The sequence below is a fragment of the Anastrepha ludens genome, chromosome 3 (genome assembly GCF_028408465.1).
Source record: "Anastrepha ludens isolate Willacy chromosome 3, idAnaLude1.1, whole genome shotgun sequence".
NCBI classification, from domain to species: Eukaryota; Metazoa; Arthropoda; class Insecta; order Diptera; family Tephritidae; genus Anastrepha; species Anastrepha ludens.
The window spans coordinates 21,455,561-21,473,591 of NC_071499.1; the positions used below are offsets into that span (position 1 = coordinate 21,455,561).

Below are 18,031 nucleotides of genomic sequence, written 5' to 3' on the forward strand. Positions count from 1 at the left end.
AAATCTGTGCAATAAGGAGTCCATTCCGGCATTTCAACATTAGCAGTGATAGCAGTTTGTTTATAATTATTTATTGATTTTATGAAAAATGTTTCTTGTGTTAAGTAAAGCCTTAGTTTTTATAAAGTGCAACGTATTTATTTTCTTTACTGCGCACTCCAATACCTCTCGTCCTCAGCGACGCTCGTCCTTCGAGCGGCTCCGTCCCCAAAGGGTAAAGCAACTTAGTTAGGGGAGGAAAATCAAATGCAGGCTTCACAATGGGTCTTAGGTCAAAATATTATAAAAAACTTAATCAAAAAGAGGCCTCAACGACTACAACAAATTATAATCAAGGGAGGTTGCAAATGACTAAGTTCCAAATTATAAACTCTCCCCTAGAATTATATTTGTTTATTCAATTCAAGTGAAATGTGTGAGTATTTCTGGATATTTTTAAATCATTTATCATTAAAAGTTTAAATATTAAAATTCATGTTTTTGTTAGCCCTAAGCTGGCAAAAAAAAATGTAGGAAATTTAGTTGGTCTAATAATTTTTGCAGGTTTTGTATCGCAAGATTTTCTTGAAGTACTTAATAACTCTTTACTATTGTATATACATATGTATGTATATGACTACTATAGTTTAAAATTCTGATTTTTGACTCCTTCAAAAACGACAATAACAGAATACTTAACTGCCTGGTAAGGCGTACAATTTTTTGTCATCCTCTATTACTTAAATTTATTTTAATTTTAATTTAAGTGTATTTTACATAATTTTAATTTTATATACATATGTACATATGTATGCAAGTTTTTGGTACATTTTTATTATTTATTATTGTTTCATTTTATTTTGTTTCGTCTTTTTAAAGCAAATATTTCTCACAGCCTTCTCTTGATATTCTTTTAAAAAAGAATCTTGACTCAAACGCATTCGACACTTCCATCCCATTGGACTTTTTCAATCAGTTTCACACGATTTACAGTAACACATTTCGCTAAAAAAAAACAACAATTAATTAAAAATTAATTGCAATAAAATTCACACACTAAAAATATTTGTTTTTTTACGCAAAAAATCATGCTTAAAGCTCTATGGACTATTTAAATTTTGTTTTATTTACTTACTAGCATTGCATTTAAAAGCGTTTTTTGTTTTGTATTTGTGTAGCCATTGCTTAGAGTTTAATCATTGAGTGAAATTGTATGGTGCAAAATATGAGTGTAGCGATTTCTTGTGGCAGGGCTGCAAGAAAGAGGTTTGTCTGACTACGAGTACCTTTAACCTTAACCTTAAACAAAAATCGGGCGTAAGGTAGAGCTGCGACAAAGGTGGCATAACATCAATACAGGGCTCGAGAAACTTCGGCTCAAAAACATCGAAGTTCTAATTTTTTCTTCCGAAATTCTATTACCTTTTATTTGTTGTAACATTTTGTTTTTACTACTAACATCAAAACCCACAGCTTTTGTTTTGAATTTCTTTGAAATATCACCTGCTTTTCCACCGGGTGCGTCTGGTGAGAAATTGTTCAGTGCCGCAAATCAGCTTTATACCGATAGACGGTGCCGCCAGCAAGGTGAAAATGCCGATAAGAGTATATAATAAATGTAAAAATAAGTTGAAATTAAAGGGGTTGAGACATGCTCGTATGTACGAGTATCTTTTTTGCTTTATTATTAGTAAGAATACTGGATTTTTTTTTAAATCATTCATAGTTTGTGCGTCAACCTAAATCCAATCAATCTCCTCCAGCTCTGGCTGGCCATAGATATCTGCCTGTTGGAGGTCTCATAATGGTATCAAAACAGTGCTTCAGTGTTACTTGAGGAGTGCCGGACCGGCACTTCAACCATTTCGCCTACCTACCTATAGTTTGTTATTTAGACCCTATACAATTTTCGGTGCGGTTTCGGTTCAGCTTTGGCTGAAATTGGTCGAAGTTCGGCTCAGTTTGGTTGGTTCGGCCCTAAAAATTGATCTGCGGTCGTTCTCGTAGAACCATGAAAACGAAAACTTTTAAATCTTCAATAACTTGTACGAAAACAAAAATCAAATTGAAAGGATGTTCATCATATCAAATTTCGTATTCAAAATTTTACAGAAAATTTAGATGTGCTGTTTTATACCCCACTGAATTATAATATTGGGGAAAAAGAAATCCATTATTTTAGCGTTAATTTTTTTAGTGCGAAATGTCACCTTGACAACGAGCATAAACTTTAAATAGCTTGATCGTAATTTTACGAGATTTCCATCACTACAGCCACAAGTGCAAACAGTGACGGTTTGAAATTTCATTTCCGAAATCGCTTTGATTATTGATAATTTTTATGTAACGAATGATCATCAGTCATAAAAAATGTTATCAAAATAAGCTTTATTTGGAAAAAAATTAAAAGAAATATTAGGGACCAAAATCCTCCAATATTGAAGCAAAAAATCGATGCTAAAAAATGTGAACCAAAATAAACATAAATAAAAAAATATTCTTGACTAAAAATCCTCCAACATTGAAGCCAAACATCGATGCTAAAAAGAGATCGAACAACAAAAATTGATGTTTTGAACACTCAAAAATATCTCAAAATATCGATGTTTTAGAAATATGAATTATGTCGATGTCGAAGTCGTTGCCCTAACGTAAAAAGAAGACTACTTTGTATTCGTCACTGTATTTTGAGCCCACAAACAGCACCCATTTTTGTTGGCCGCCTACTTCGGCTCTTCACCTTTTTGGTACTGAAACATATATTGATCTGCCATTATGGAACACTAAAGCAAGCAACTGGACTCATCAAACAGAAAACAACAAAGAACCAAAATATCGCCTTTAATGCGCCATATAGTATGACCCCCCGTGGCTTACTAAATGCATCAAGTAGAAAAATGCTTAGAAATTTTTACTTCATCTAATACCTTCGATGTAATTATTTCAGCATCTAATTTTGGCTCTAGTAGGTGGAGGTGTTGCCTGAGGGAGGCATTTCTCAATGAGCCTCACGTTGCTAAACCCGTTAAAACCTACCTGGAAACACTGAAATGGGAAATCCTATTCCACCCGCCATATTCTCCAGATATTGCGCCGTCCAATTATCACCTGTTCCGATCGATGGCACATGGTCTAGCAGACCAGCAGTTCCATTCATATGAAGACATCAAAAAATGGCTTGATCCGTGGATAGCCTCAAAAGATGAACAGTTTTACCGCGACGATCTACCAGAAAGATGGGAAGAAGTAGTAGCCAGCGATGGGCAATACTTTCAATGTTTCACTTGTAATCATTTTTTCAAAATAAAGTTGTATTTTCATCAAAAAAAAAACAACGAGAATTTAATTGCGAAGAGTATATTCGTTATGCATGAATTTTAGTAAATTTCTCTCTTTAAATTTACCTCTTTGGTAACACTGTGAAACATTTATGCAGCCTTGCAAGATGTTAGTATATTCCACAAGGTACTCACCTTCCATATCGATACAGAGGCGGCTTGGGACGGTACTTCGTGCTTCGTATTCCCATACACTTCTTTCCATCACAGCTATTACTGCCTTAATGGCTAATTGTCTGCCTGTGAAGGTATTCACAGCAGGAAAGACTAGTTGCTTTGCGAACTCAACTGCTTCGGTTGCAAAGCAAAAATTTGGAACTAAACCTGCTTGCCGAAAAATTTGACTTATAAATTATTTAGCAAGTTAGAGGAAGTTAGAATTGCAGATATCAACTCGAAAAATATCATTATTAGGATAGGGAATCTTGAAAGTGTTCAGCAGTATATGTGTGTATTTGTATGTATTTTAACATTTTTTTAATAATAATTCGAAAGACAGTCTTGTCGTAAATTCTAAGTGAATAAATCTTTCCGTAAATTACAGTATTTGCAAGGTAAATCTATCAAAGTTGGTATCGGTGGACCAGCTGGTTTGCTTTTTTTCTTTCGCCGTCTACATTCGGATGCCAGCATAAAATGAAAGGAGGAAAGTCGTTCGATTCTCAGCGTCATCGTATGCTTCCAGCTCCAACTGCATGTCGGCTGTGCAACATAGTTCGTGCTTTTCTTTTCATTTTCTACTTTATTTTGTCGTGACATTTCTTTGTACAAATCGTTGTTGTTGGTCTAACGCCACCACCTTTAATGAATGCGCCTTCTGAGTTTATAAAACATTTTTCGTCACATTTTTCCAACTTTGCACCGAAACTTATTGGCCTGCTTTGTTCACATGGAATTCACAACGAGGCCGAACGTCATTACAAGAAAAAGCTTAAATTATAAATCTATAGAAAAATTTTCCTTGCATGGCACTCGTCAAGTAGTTTATTATATAATTTTAGAAGGAGGATTTATTTTCTTCTACATTCTATTTTTAATAAATTGTGGAATTTTGTTTTTAATTTTATAAATATATATTTTTTAATTTAATCTCTTTTTGCTACTTTTTATTGTGTAATCTTTTACAATACTAAAAATTTAAATATCGGTTTTGTTCATTTTTATTGTTGAATGTTTTGCCTATTTATGTTAGCATTTTTATTATTCTGTTCACACTTTTTTTTAAATATATTTCTTATGATTATTTTTGCTTGAATTCTTCATATTTATTTTTGCTTGAAAAGACCACAGTTATGAGTTGTTTCGTAATTTATATAAAATTGTCTGCCACCAGCCATCATTGGTATGAATGGAAATTAAAATTAAATTTTTTTTATTTAGTTAAAATGTAATTTTATATATTCTAAAGCTTTCGGACAAAGGTTAAATTCTATGACTCTTTCTAGTAAATAAAAGTCGGAATTTTTTTTTGAGTTATTATTTATATTAATAAGTTGTAGTTTTCGTAATTTTCTCTTATATTTGTTTTTTTTTTTAATTGATAGGTAACTAATTTTTATTTTTATGTTTATAATTAGCTTCTGTTTGCACATCTTCGTTAAATTACAGCGAATGCTACCGAAATAAACAGCTTCCGTTGGAAAAGGTTTAGAAATAGACACAAAATCAACTAAGTGAGTAAATCAATATAAAAATATATTTAAAAATTATTTGTGATTTGTGTATAGAATTTTTTGTCATGTTATGTTTTGTTATATTATGTTATGTTATGTTATGTTTTGTTATGTTATGTTATGTTATGTTGTGTTATGTTATGTTATGTTATGTTATGTTATGTTATTTCACGTTATGTTATATTGTGTTGTGTTATATTATATGCTATGTTATGTTATTTGGTATTATGCTGCTTATCTATGTACCGTTATTTTTTATTAGTTTGCTTATGCCACGCTCTTTTATATGTATAACGTATGTAGGCACATAAATACATGTTCAAGAAGACAAAATGCAATACCACTAAAGAGGGGATGACCTCTTGCCCAGGATTTTTAAGAACCGTAGTGATTACACTATTTCAAAGGCAGAGAAGACAAGTCTTTTCAATTTCAAGGGACCAGCACAGCTCAATCGAGAAAGCAACCTCAGATGAAGTCCAAAAAGCTGCCATGTCCCGGTGAGGTACCAAATTTGGTTCTGAAACTTGCTATTAATAATTGGACAACGTCGTTTGTGAATCTGTTTAATGTTATAAATGCCTATGACGGAACTTTTCCATTCATTTGGAACAGGGGTTTGCTACCAAAAACATGTAGATCCTCCATGGAAACTTGCAGCTACAGGCCAATTTAACTGATAGATTCAGCGGGGAAAGGTTTGAAGCGAGTTATATGCAACCGGCTCGAGATAGAAGTCCAAGCTAAAGAAGGTATATCCGATAACCAGTTCGACTTAAGAAAAGAAAGTTCCACTATACACGCCGTAAGCACAGCTACTCTGCACTGGACACAATAAGCGGTGCTCGTTGGTCCGAAGAATCCAAGGAATACTGCTTGATTGTTTCCCTGGATATCAAAAATGCTTTAAACACGACTAATTGTGCAAAGATTCTAGAATCCAGATTCATACGGAATCGTATAGGAATATCCCTTTATCTAAGAAAACTCATACGAAACTTTTTCCTAGACCTTTTGTTGGAATATAAAACCTTAGTAGGCATCAAAAATTGTATTGTCTCGGGTGGCGCTTCTCAAGGCTCCGTGCTCGGTCTCTTAATGTAGAACATTGTGTACGACCTGGTCCTCCGCCTCAAGATACCATGGGGAACCAAAATAATTGGAGTTAGATGAAATGGTTGAAGTACCACTCTGGTACTCGCCAAGTAGTGCTAAAGCACCGTGGTGATAGCATCATGAGACAAATCTCCAACAGGCAGATATCTACAGCCAGCCAGAGCTATTGAAGTAGTGGAGAAGATTGACGGGGTTTAGATTGGCGCACTACCCCAGGCTGTTGAAAGAAGCCCAGCACCCAATAACATTAATCGTCTAGCTGCCAAACCCGAACAATTACAGAGAAAATGCTCAACAGGCTCCTTCTCTGAAAGGTTCCCACAGCTTCTGCAATGGAGGTTAAATGGTAAACCCAGCTTTTCTGAGTGAATGCCGATCGTCCAGTGACCGGTTAACACAGCTACGAGTTTGGAAATTGAATGGCGTGAAGTCCCCAGGTTTTTCGGAATACTGCGTCTATTGTCTGCGACCAAAGGGTTTTCGCATTACCCCATGAAGAAATGGAGCTTCATCATTACTGCACTTTCTTGAAAAATAAGTTGTGCGATTATCCTTTAACCCCTTGGGTTAACGGCAAGGGGTTAACAACAGCCAATTGCCGATGATCGGGTACGAGGTCTCTGAGATCAATTCAGTAAGTCCATTCAGTTTACCCCCTCTTGGCAAGCTCATCAGCAATTTCATTTCTCTTTATGTTTCTATTTACTGGAACCAAGATCAGAGAGATGTCTCCTGCACACCCAAAAGATTTGATCTCCTCTTTACAGAAGTTGATTTGTTTGGATGGCGTCGTTAGAGCCTTGATCGTGGCTTGACTATCGGAAAAAATGTTAATATCTCCCTCGCGTTTCCTAAGCATTTTTCATGCCTGCAGTATCCCAAAGGCTTCTGCCTGAAAAACACAAGTAGTATTCGGCGCTTTTAAGGAAATAGATTCATTTGCTGATTTAGAGAAAACCCGTGCTTCGATTCCCAATTCCATCTTGGATCTGTTAGTGAAGACAGAGGTAAGCCTAAGAGGACACTTGGCTTGTTTTTTGCTATAGCGAATGTTCTTTATTTAAATTTTAGTGACTTATCTGGATCTAAAAATTAAAGTAAAACAAAAATAAACTAAAAAATTCGATCGACTAGCAGCCGCCCATCGTTCCTCTTAAATAGTGATTAAATTCGAACGTTGACACCTTTACCTACTTGGGTGGCATCATTGCTGCTGAAGCCAATACATTCACAAGACAAGAAAATTGGATGCCACACGAATTGAAGCCGAGAGACGTTGAGAGACGATTTTGCATGTCTGAAATGCTGCTTAATCGCCACAAAAAGAAATCGTTTTTGCATCGTATTGTCACAGGCGATGAAAAGTGGATTCATTACGACAACCCAAAGCGTAAAAGATCATATGTGAAGCCAGGCCAATCAGCCAAATCCCCACCAATGCCGAATATTCATGGTTTGAAGGTAATGCTCTGTATTTGGTGAGATCAGAAGGGTATGCTGTACTGTTAAAATCGGGCCAGACGATCACGGGAGAGCTATACCGGCAACAATTGATACGTTTGAAGCAAGCAATAGCCGAAAAACGGCTAGAATGAACGACGAGACACGAGAAATTGATTTTCCATCATGACAATGCTCGGCCACATGTTGCAGTACCTTTCAAAAATTATAGCCCAGACATAGCTCCTTCTGATTGCCACTTGTTTCGGTCGATACAGAATCACCTTTCTGGAATACGGTTCACCAATGTTGAAGGTATTAAAAAATGGGATGATGACTTTCTCGGCGCAAAAGATGAGAAGTTTCTTTGGGATGGAATCCATAAATTGCCAGAAAGATGGGAAAAAGTTGCAGCTTCCGATAGACAATATTTTGAATAAAATATTTTTTCACTTTTATACTTAAATATGTGGTTTTTTGAGGAGCTCGTAATTTAAACATAAAAAATAAGAATGAGACTGAATGCAGTTTCAGGGAATTTTCTAAAAATTTCATGACGAAATTCCACTGTAATTTCTTTATTTTGTATTATTTTCTAATTTAAATTTATTTTTTACTATTTTTCCAGTTCTAGCGAATTTTTTTTAAATTTCTTCAAATGCCGTTATAACGAAATTCCACTGCAATTTCTGCATTTTGTATTATTTTTTGATTTGAATATAATTTTTTTAACTATTTTTCCATTTATTTTTTAACTATTTTTTTCTAGTAAAAATTTGTCATAACGAAAATCCACTGTAATTTCTGATTTCGGCATTATTTTCCGATTTATTTTTTTAACTATATTTTTTTTATTAACTATTTTATTAACTATTATTTGCCTAAGTTTTTAGATATTGATTTGCTTTTTAAGTATTAAAAATGCCCTCCCCCATTTTTTATATATATATTTTTTTATAATTTTTTTATTAAAATATTTTTTTTTCGTTATTTCGTACTACATATCGAAATATATTATATGTATGTATGTATGTATGTAAATTTATGTATGCTTGTAAATATTTGGTGTTTGAATACCTTTAAAGCATTTATCTAAAAATTCAAAGCTGCAAATATGTATGTATGTATGTATGTACACTTTATGTACAAATGGTCATATATACAATTGGACTTATAAGCATTATGTAAGTGCTACTTGGTAATATATGTATATATGTATGCATATTTGCACGCTTACTGAATATGTTCAATTTCGTTAGTCAATCTTCGTCTTCGTCTTCTTATTCATTTTCTTTTTCTTATTCATCTTTTACTTCTTATTCGCCTTGTTCTTCTTATTCATCTTCATCATATATAGATTTCTCTTCCATTTAGCACCAATTAAAAATGTTTTCAAGTCGAAAATGATAATTATTTATTATATTTTTGTATGTATATTCAATTATTGACTACATTATGCAGTGTACATAAATGATTTGTTGTTGTTTTTATTTGCAAGTCATTGAAGTAGATATGTTGTTCTAAACTACTTAAGAAATCAAAGAGGAAAAGTAAAGAGATGACATTGTCACACGTCGACAGGCAACTGACGGGGTAATGCCAATTTTTTTTTTACATTAATTTCTGCCATAATTACAAGTTTTTTTTTTGGATTTTTTTTTTAACAGTTATTTTTTCACATTAGTCGCTGCTAAGTGCCAGGATGTCATTTTGGGAGTGTTTTGATTTTAAATCTAGAATTAGCTATGCAGCTTCACATACAGCCATGGACAGGTGAATAGCACAAATGTGAACTTTATATGTTCAGTTTACTTAAGTTTTTAGTACGAACTCTGCTTTGATCAAATAAATTTGATTGTTTACATTTATTGCCGTTATTAAGCTTACATTTATGCGAGACATGTACCGTTTTCCTTCGATGGACTTTTTTGCGTTCTATTTTATTTATGCTTATTGCTGTTTTGAAGTGGACCCAATAATAGCACATTTCAACTTGTGCAGCGGAGAGTAAATCTTTAATATTGTCTCAGCGACTTTTAGTATAATTTTTTGTTTCTTAAATAAAATTTTAAAGTAATTACTAAAAATGGGACGTGGAAAACATTGCACGCCGGAGAAAAGAGCTCTTATATACCGGAAAAACTATGCAGAAATAGCTGAAATGATGATGTGCTTTCGGAAAATGGTTTATGGTGATCTTAATTAAGTTAAGAAAAATTCATCACATCTAAGCAAAAGGAAAGTAAGCCAAAGCCGTGTTAATGTGGATAGAGCTATAATACGCAAGAGCAAAGCAGATGATTTTAAGTCGGCACGGCAAATAATGCTTGAAATAAACCAAGAATCTGGTCTACAGGTGTCCAGAAAGCTTGTAGGAAGGCGATTAAATGAAGCCCAGCTGTTTGGCCGCATACGCAGAAAAAAACCACTCCTCTCAAAAAGACATATCAAACACCGACTTGCCTTTGCAAAAGCCCACAAAGACAAATCTATTCAGTTTTGGAAAAATGTACTGTGGATCGATGAAATCAAAATAAAGAGGATGGGACCAGATGCTGAAACTATTGTACTTCGTCCAAAAAATCAAGCGCTAAATCCTAGTTTCACAAAAAAAAAAAACCGTTAAACACGGCGGCAAAAGCATCATGGAAGCTTTTTCCTGGCATGGTGTTGGGCCGATTGTTCACGTGGTTGGTAAAATGGATAGATTTCAGTATCTGGATATACTCCAGAATAAAATGGAGCCGTTTGTGTGTTGAGTTTATGCCATTCAATTGGACATTTATGCAGGACAATGATCCAAAGCATACTGCAAAGACAGTGAAGCAGTGGTTCAGAAGAGAAAAAATAATGTACTGAATAGGCCGGCGCAGAGCGCTGATCTCAATCCAATAGAAAATTTGTGAAATGACGTTAAGATCAAAATGGCTAACAAAATTTTTTTAAATTTTTATAATTTGTGGGCCGCAGTTGAGGATGCTTGGTACGCGATTCCAAAGGAAAGATTCCACAAGCTTGTAGAAAGCATGGAGCGACGGCTTGAGGAAGTAATCAGAAACGATGGATATAGTACAAAATACTGATTTGGTAAAACAATATTATTACTTAACTATCTGATTTGTTGACTATTTTGGCTTTTATTTGGAATTTTTTAGTATGTGCTATTTATGTGTCCAGGAGGTTTCGTGAGTTATCAACGTTCTCGTAAATTTAATCAGAACTGAAATTCTTTTAAACCACTTTTTTTTATTTTAAAGTAGAAGTAAATAAGTTTTTTATTTTTTATGTTGCTTTTTTTCCAATAAAAAATAATTATTTAAAAACATATTCAACTCTTTGCTTTCAAAGTCTAAATGTGCTATTTATATGACCATGGCTGTATCTATGCATGGATTACTTGGTTGTTGAATTTTTTATTTTTATTACAAATTTAATTTTTTGTATTTTTTGTTTTCATTTTTGATATTATTTTATTTTAATTTTGTAGTTTTTTTTTTATTTTATATTTTTATTTTTTATTTTTAATTTTTATTATTATTTATTTCGTTACGCAGTTTAGTGGTCGGCCGCAAAAGACGTTGCTCGTTCTAATTAGTTGCACGGGCAAGTTCTATATGTGTTTGTATGTAAATATTAGTTTGAAAATGAGAACCTAGCATATATTGTTCAGTTGTTCTATACACACCTGCATTAGTACATATGTCAACTAAAATCATGCGTTTGCGATAGATTTTCGCTTTAATTTTTCAAAATTATTATCATATTTCCTAATTAAATTTTTTTAAATTTTTTATTTTTTGTTTTTTTATTATTATTTAATTATTATTATTATTAGCCATATGTTTTTTTCACTGATTTGCCTAGATAAATACCTTGAAAGTTCGCTTGCTTTTCTTTTTTATATGTAATTAATTATATTTAATTTTTTTATTGCATTTATTTAGTTTTTAAATTTTTAAATTTTTTGATTCTTTGATTTTTTACTTTTGCTAAGATTGTTTTTGCTTTCGCACTAATTTGTTGTTATTTGAAGTATATAAAAAATGTGCTAAATTCATATGCATATAATCTATACGATTTTACAGTTAATCGTATTTAACACGCAACTGGCAAAAATGTCTTACTACACCTCCGACCATCACACATTTCCACTACTCCCCCAATAAGGCGCTTTCCATTTGCTACTTTAGGTTTTAATATTTCTTTTTTTTGTTTGTTTTTTACTTTCAACCGCTTCACTTCCATCCGCTTCACCACCATCCGCAATCTGCATATTCGCCATTCGCTTGAAGTTATAAATTGAAAATGCTGTTCGTTAGCACCGTAAACACTATAGTGGACACGGCCAGCGGGGTGATGTGCAGCGATGCTGTGCTATTGCCAGCCAATATTTCGGCGCGTTTTCGCATGCGCTCCTAAAGTAAGCACGAAAAGTGAAGAAAAGAAAGCACACAATTAGAAAATATTATCATATTTGCATACATATGTATGTATGCATTTAATTATAACGGTATTACTTGATACTTATTATCCTCGCCAGGCGGATCCAAGCATTCGAATTCACAACAACGCTCGCCTACACGGAAATTTTTGCAGAACTGCAGAACGAAAGTATATTTGTGATGCAAATTAATTTAAAAAAAATTGTACAACCCATTTTTTGAGGCCAACTTACATAGGGTGGATCACAGTAGATGGCCTTGCACCACAGCGGCTCCGAATGATAGCAGACACATAGACTGCAAACTCCCGGCCCCGGTACGTACAGCATGCCATGATTTACTGAATTGCCTTGGAAATCGATGCAGTCCTCTTCGAGAGCAGCTGTGGAAGAAATGAAATAAAGCAGATTATTTTTTATGAAAATCAGAGGGAATAGTTTTAAACGATGCTAGAAATTGGTGTTTACTTTTGCTACTAATTTTTTAGTAAAACTGGATGAAAATATTTTCTTATTCTAATTTAATTTCTTCAATTATAGTCTTGATAGTTAATTTTAATATTGAATAAGAATAATAAGAAAAACAAATTAATAATAATAATAAAAATTACAGTTAAAAAAAATAATAATGATAAAATAAATACATTCAAAATGTTCCCATAATAATATGTTATTTCCATCGAAGCTCAAAGTGCATTCAGGTTAAAGGAGGTTGGCCTCTGCAGGCAATCTCTCAAGGGACATAATAGCATTTTTGAGCAGTTAACATCGTATTTTCTAAATCCGCCAATTTAACTACTTCCTCAAAATTGCCAAAGTGTTTTTTGAAGCGATCCTGCAGGCATGCAAAATACTTAGGGAGCGAGGGAGATGTTAACATTTTCTCCAATAGTCAAGACGCGACCAAGGCTCTGACGACGCCATGATGCAGAACGAAACTCCTGTAAGGAGGAGATCAAATCTCTTGGGTGTGCAGGTAACATTTCTCTAATCTAGGTTCTAGGACATAGGAACGTAGAGGAAAATGAAATTGCTGATGAGCTTGCCAAGAAAGGGACTGAATTGGCCTCAGAGAAATCCTACTCGGTCATGGGCATCCCCCTGACAGTTGTTAAAGGTAAACTGCACAAATTATTTCTCAGGAAAGCGCAGAAAAGATGAAGTTACATTCCTTGATGTGCTATAGAAAGGGGACTCAGAAAGTCCTTTGGACTCTTCGCCATTCAATTTTCAAACTCGTAGCTATATTTACCGGCCACTCGACGATCGGTACACCCGCGGAAAACCTAGGGTTACCATTTAACCCCCATCGCAGAAGCTGTGGAGACCTTTCTTCGACAGCCTGGGGCAGTGCCCCAACCTAAAGCTATTCAATTTCCTCCATCTGCCTGTTGGAGGTCTCTTAATGGTATCAAAACGGTGCGTTAGTGCTACTTGAGGAGTGCCAGACTGGCACTTCAAGCATTCACCTACCTACCTAATATGTTCCAAGGGAAAACCCCTAAGATGGCATCCCTACTCAGTAGGGTGGCCCACCCAAAGCAACCGGAATTTTTTTGTATATCCTTGTTCACTCCGCTCGGGAGCACAGAGCTTCGATAAGACGTATACGGTTCTGGGCTGTTGTTTTTGCGCCGACCGACCGCGACCTCTGCTCCCTTGCAGGTTTCAGCCCAGTGCCTAAGGTCCTAACCGCCATGGCGCGGTGCAATCGTTCAGTGTAATTGTTTAGGGGAATATGCGAAATCCAGGCGATCGTAGTAGAAGAAAAAATTTCATATTTCGAAAACTATGATTTCAAGTGCGCCAATATTCGAAAAAACCAAAACATCACACTTCTTGCATTTTCGAGCAAAAGAGTAAAGACTTCGTTTTAATAAAAATGTATGTACCATATGTAGCTGTCAAAACAGTGAAAGGAAGCTCTGCGACTTACTGCGTGGATTGGTTGCTTTCTTCTATAACTACTGTAAAGGTCGCAAATATCTACTCCGACAGCCAGGCGGTAATTAGTTTGAAATTAATCGCGGAATGCATGGCTTCTCTCTCGATTGCATCCGAATACTTCGATAATAGACTCATTTGGCTTCCCTGGCTGGCTAGACAGGAGATCCTGGAGACGGTTTCATTGCAAAATGACAGGATTGGGAAAGATGAGCCTTGCGTCAATTCAGCGAACGCTGGGTTAGTGCGCAAAGGTGCAGAGTCGCGATATCATTCTGGTCATGGGTACATCAAGGCGCTTGAGGGAACTTCTAAAGCTAACAAAGCCACAGCTCTCGAATTTGGTGGGACATTTTCCGTTAGGTGTCCATGATACCTGGTATTGCTTCAAGTTCTTTCTGCAGAAGCTGACTGGAGGACGAGGTGGAATCATCTCAGCACCTCTTTCTCAGCTGCTCTGCTCTCGTCGGGATTTAGACATCTGAACTCTCATTTTTTAGCTACACCTGTAGATATTGAGGGTTTAAATATCACACACCTGGCGAAATTTATCAGTAGCTTGAAGTGGTTAATAAAAAAGCAATTAGGCACTGTTGGTCGTCATCCTCTAATCCAAAGCGCCTTCTTCATTTTTAAACCTGTCTGGTTCCTTTCCTTCTGCTTTCCAAACCTTTTGTATGGTATCAGAATGAACGAAATTTTGATTATTTGCCCGAGTGGGCCCTTCGCTAGGTTTTCCTAACCTAACCTAATCTACTGCATGAGAGCTGCGATGAGCGGCGGTCTCTATTTGCATTATATCGCATGAGATGATTTGCATGCAATCAGCATTTGCATGTCGGCATTTACCGCCTGTACAATAACGTAAGAAAATTTCGACCTAAACTGCTTGGCCGATCTTCTGAGCTTGTGAAAATTTAGCCACCCTAATGTGAATGCATAGAATATGCGAAATTACAGCTCTACAAATTAATTAAAATCCTTAAATGTAATTATAAATTAACAAATTATTATTTTGCTAAAGCGTCAATTTGGAAATCTACTGACTTGCTGACAGAGATCAGGAAAGGTCTGATTAGCTTATCAGATTCGAGTACATTCCGGTTGGAATGATGCGAACCCGAACTAGTGCGTAGTTGAGGCTTACGAAACTATTTATATAAATTTTTGCTTCCGTAAATAGCTGCTAACTTTATGCACGCTGGCATTACGCAAAAGCCTTGCCTTTACGGCTAATGGATTTATAGACGAAAAATGGCTTTTGTGATAGGAAAATATTTTCAAAGGTTAAGGTCAACAAAACATTTGTTTTGCCTTTTGCGCACAGCTATATTTTCCCGTTACTTATCTCCGTCTTGGGATTGCCTTTGCATACGAGTATCAGGCAATTTCATGCCGCCCATAACGAGCTGTTGGGTTGCAATTGTAATAACAAGTTTGCCAACCACTGCACCATTGAGCTTTAAGTCAATTTAAAGTAGTGAAGAAGCATTCGACGCGCCACTACATTGAACGGCCGAGCTGCAGGGGATGACACTTCGGACGCTGGTGCAGTGAGCGGTGGGCTGGCAGGCCACAGCTGGTGAGCAGCGTTGACAATAAGACAAACAAAATCAACTAGGGAAAATTTGGTGAACGAGCCAAACGAGGAATAAGCGTCCTTAGAAGTATGATTGCTGAATGCTTGAGTTGATGTTCACATAGAATCGCACACATACACACACACACACTCATATATTTATGTAACTAAAAGCCATTATGGTTGCTTGTTTATGGGAGGCAAATGCATTTCCGATGCGAATTAGACGCCTTGCACGTGTTTATTTTGACTTGTCGTCGCGCAGGACGCAGGAAGTGTCGTGTGGCGGCATAAATGTCTATGGTACATATATCGCCTTCGCCACCTGCTCTCTGCACCACAGAGAGACGCGTCGTGTGCGGCTTTACGCATGTGCGGCGAAAATAAACTTTCGCTCTCGGCTGGCGTCGAACAAAGTTTGCTTGCTGATTTTTTGCTCCTTTTTTCTTTGATTTTTCACTTTGCTTTTTTCACTCGTGCTTGCCGTCAGCCAACAAATAGCCGCATCGAGCAGATGTTGTGCGTTCGCCTGCATCCATGGGCTGGCATGTCTAGTGGGCAAACACGAATGCAGGCGCTTACAATTGAAATGTTGGCCTGATGGTGAAGAAAATTAAGTGGGGGTAAGGTTTAATGTAAAATATGGAGGCCAACCGCTGAGTTCCCTGCGCCTATCCGTCCGCGCGCTCATTCACTCGCACAATTATTTGCCCGCGGTGAAGGTAATGTTTTACGTAGTCGCCCGCTTGCTTGCCGCTGTTTTGTCTAGTTGTGTTGGCTTCACTGGTTGGCTTCGCTGGTGTTGGTGTTGATACCGTAGCTGTTGGTGTTGTTTCAAAAGATTTAGCTGGTGTTGCATGCACCTTCTCTGCTGCTGTCCTGTTGGTTGATGTCAGCTGGTTGGTGCCTGATGTTGGCGCCTCTTGGACTGTGGCACCGTCTACGCCGCCCTCATCCTCTTACGCTCGCCTTAACTATTATTGTGTATTGTGTGCCAAATTGGAAAGCGTATAGGTCGCGGCTACTCGGTTAGTTAATAGTTGCGACGCGGCACTACTTTCTGTTTTATGCCTAACATACAAGTTAGGTTTAGAGTTCCCATATAAGAGAGGTATAAGAAAGGTAAAGGGAGGTTAGGGTTAAAAGAGGTTTAACAATTTCATAACTCTTCCTAAGGATAAACTGAGAATGCTCACGAGCATTGCAGACTGCGTAGTCATCTTCACATGATGGGGATATGGTTTACTGAGTCTTGTCGTTTCTGTGACCCAACCCGGGAGACTCCAAAGCACCCTCTCCTTGAATGCGGCGCTATAGCGCGGGGAAGGTTGGGACATCTCGGCAATTTGCAGCCGGAGGAAAGGCTTATACACTCAGTCCAACTCAGCTCTATTTTAAACTTAATAAGAAAACTGGGTCTGGATGAGGTAGCGTGATGAATAGAGGGCACAAAAGACCATGAGGTCGAAGAGCAAACCCCCAATAAATCTACCTATTTATAAGAGAGGTTCCTAAATAAAATTTCAAACACAATTTAATGCCTATTTTTGCTACCCGCACTAAATTTTTCTTAACATGAGTAATAACTGCATACATTTTTCTGACAAAATCGCGTTGGGCGGTAGTACAGAATAGCGAGAGATGTTCCAAGCTAGACCATATGATTTATTTTGTCTGGATATGCCATAATCATAACCAAATAGATGAGAAGACGTTCTTAGTAAAGCCTAGCCGCGGAAATTGAAAGAATGTCAAATATTGGAAGTTAAGCCAGCGGTGCCCAACCTCAAATAAACAAATAATTGGCGTGTGCGCTTCTGTCAGGTGTCAGGTCGAGCTACTCCTCCTAGTTTCTCCTTTTTTCTTTATAATACGCCTTCAACGTATCTTTTAACCGCATTTAAGTTACCCTCGCGTCGAAGGATCTTGCCGATCACATGGGTCGGCACGATTTCACCAATCTGTTCCCTCAGGCCATCTTTTTCCACGAGCTGTATGTCGCAATTAACGAACCTGTATTCGGCGTAATCGCTCGGTGCTGCGCAGTATATGCACCTGCGGTCACTTACCATACTCATGCTGTATAGGCGTTTCCAGAGGTATCCGTGACCCGAGAGCAACTGAGTCATGAAATAGCCCACTTCCTCGAAGTTCCATTGAGCCTATTTACCTATTGCAGGCATGAGCTTCACCGTCCATCTGCCACGCGATTAGGTGTCCCATCGATTAAGAGTCCCACGCATCCACTCGTTATCGATCCATGAGATCGACAGGTATCTCTCTGTTGATGACATAAACTGCTGCGCCTGAGACATTGCGGTAGGCTGAAGCAACTCTGAGTGCTAAGGACCAACCCGAAGAGCTTTGCAATGGCATCAACTTGGTCTAGCGATTTTAGATTGATCCAATCTTTATAGTATTTATGCCTACCTCTCAGTGGTGGCAGAGAGTGGCAGCAAGGCCACTTGTGCATTAGTATTATTTTATTGGGTACCTAAAATTGAAATTGAATTTAAAAAAA

At 36.7% G+C, this 18,031-nt stretch overlaps 1 protein-coding gene across 13 annotated transcripts in view; it reads right to left on the bottom strand.

The window, feature by feature from the left end:
- Nucleotides 1–11,382: 11,382 nt before the first annotated feature.
- Nucleotides 11,383–18,031, bottom strand: part of LOC128857130 (uncharacterized) — a 43,370-nt gene continuing 36,721 nt past the window's right edge. For all 13 annotated transcript variants that reach the window (XM_054092713.1, XM_054092718.1, XM_054092716.1 and 10 more), the window contains 3 exons: nucleotides 12,222–12,370; nucleotides 12,064–12,144; nucleotides 11,383–11,961 (listed from right to left, as the gene is read on the bottom strand). In XM_054092713.1, the coding sequence (XP_053948688.1) occupies nucleotides 11,839–11,961; nucleotides 12,064–12,144; nucleotides 12,222–12,370 (353 nt within the window). In that variant the 3' untranslated portion in view covers nucleotides 11,383–11,838. The remainder of the gene's footprint in view (nucleotides 11,962–12,063; nucleotides 12,145–12,221; nucleotides 12,371–18,031) is intronic.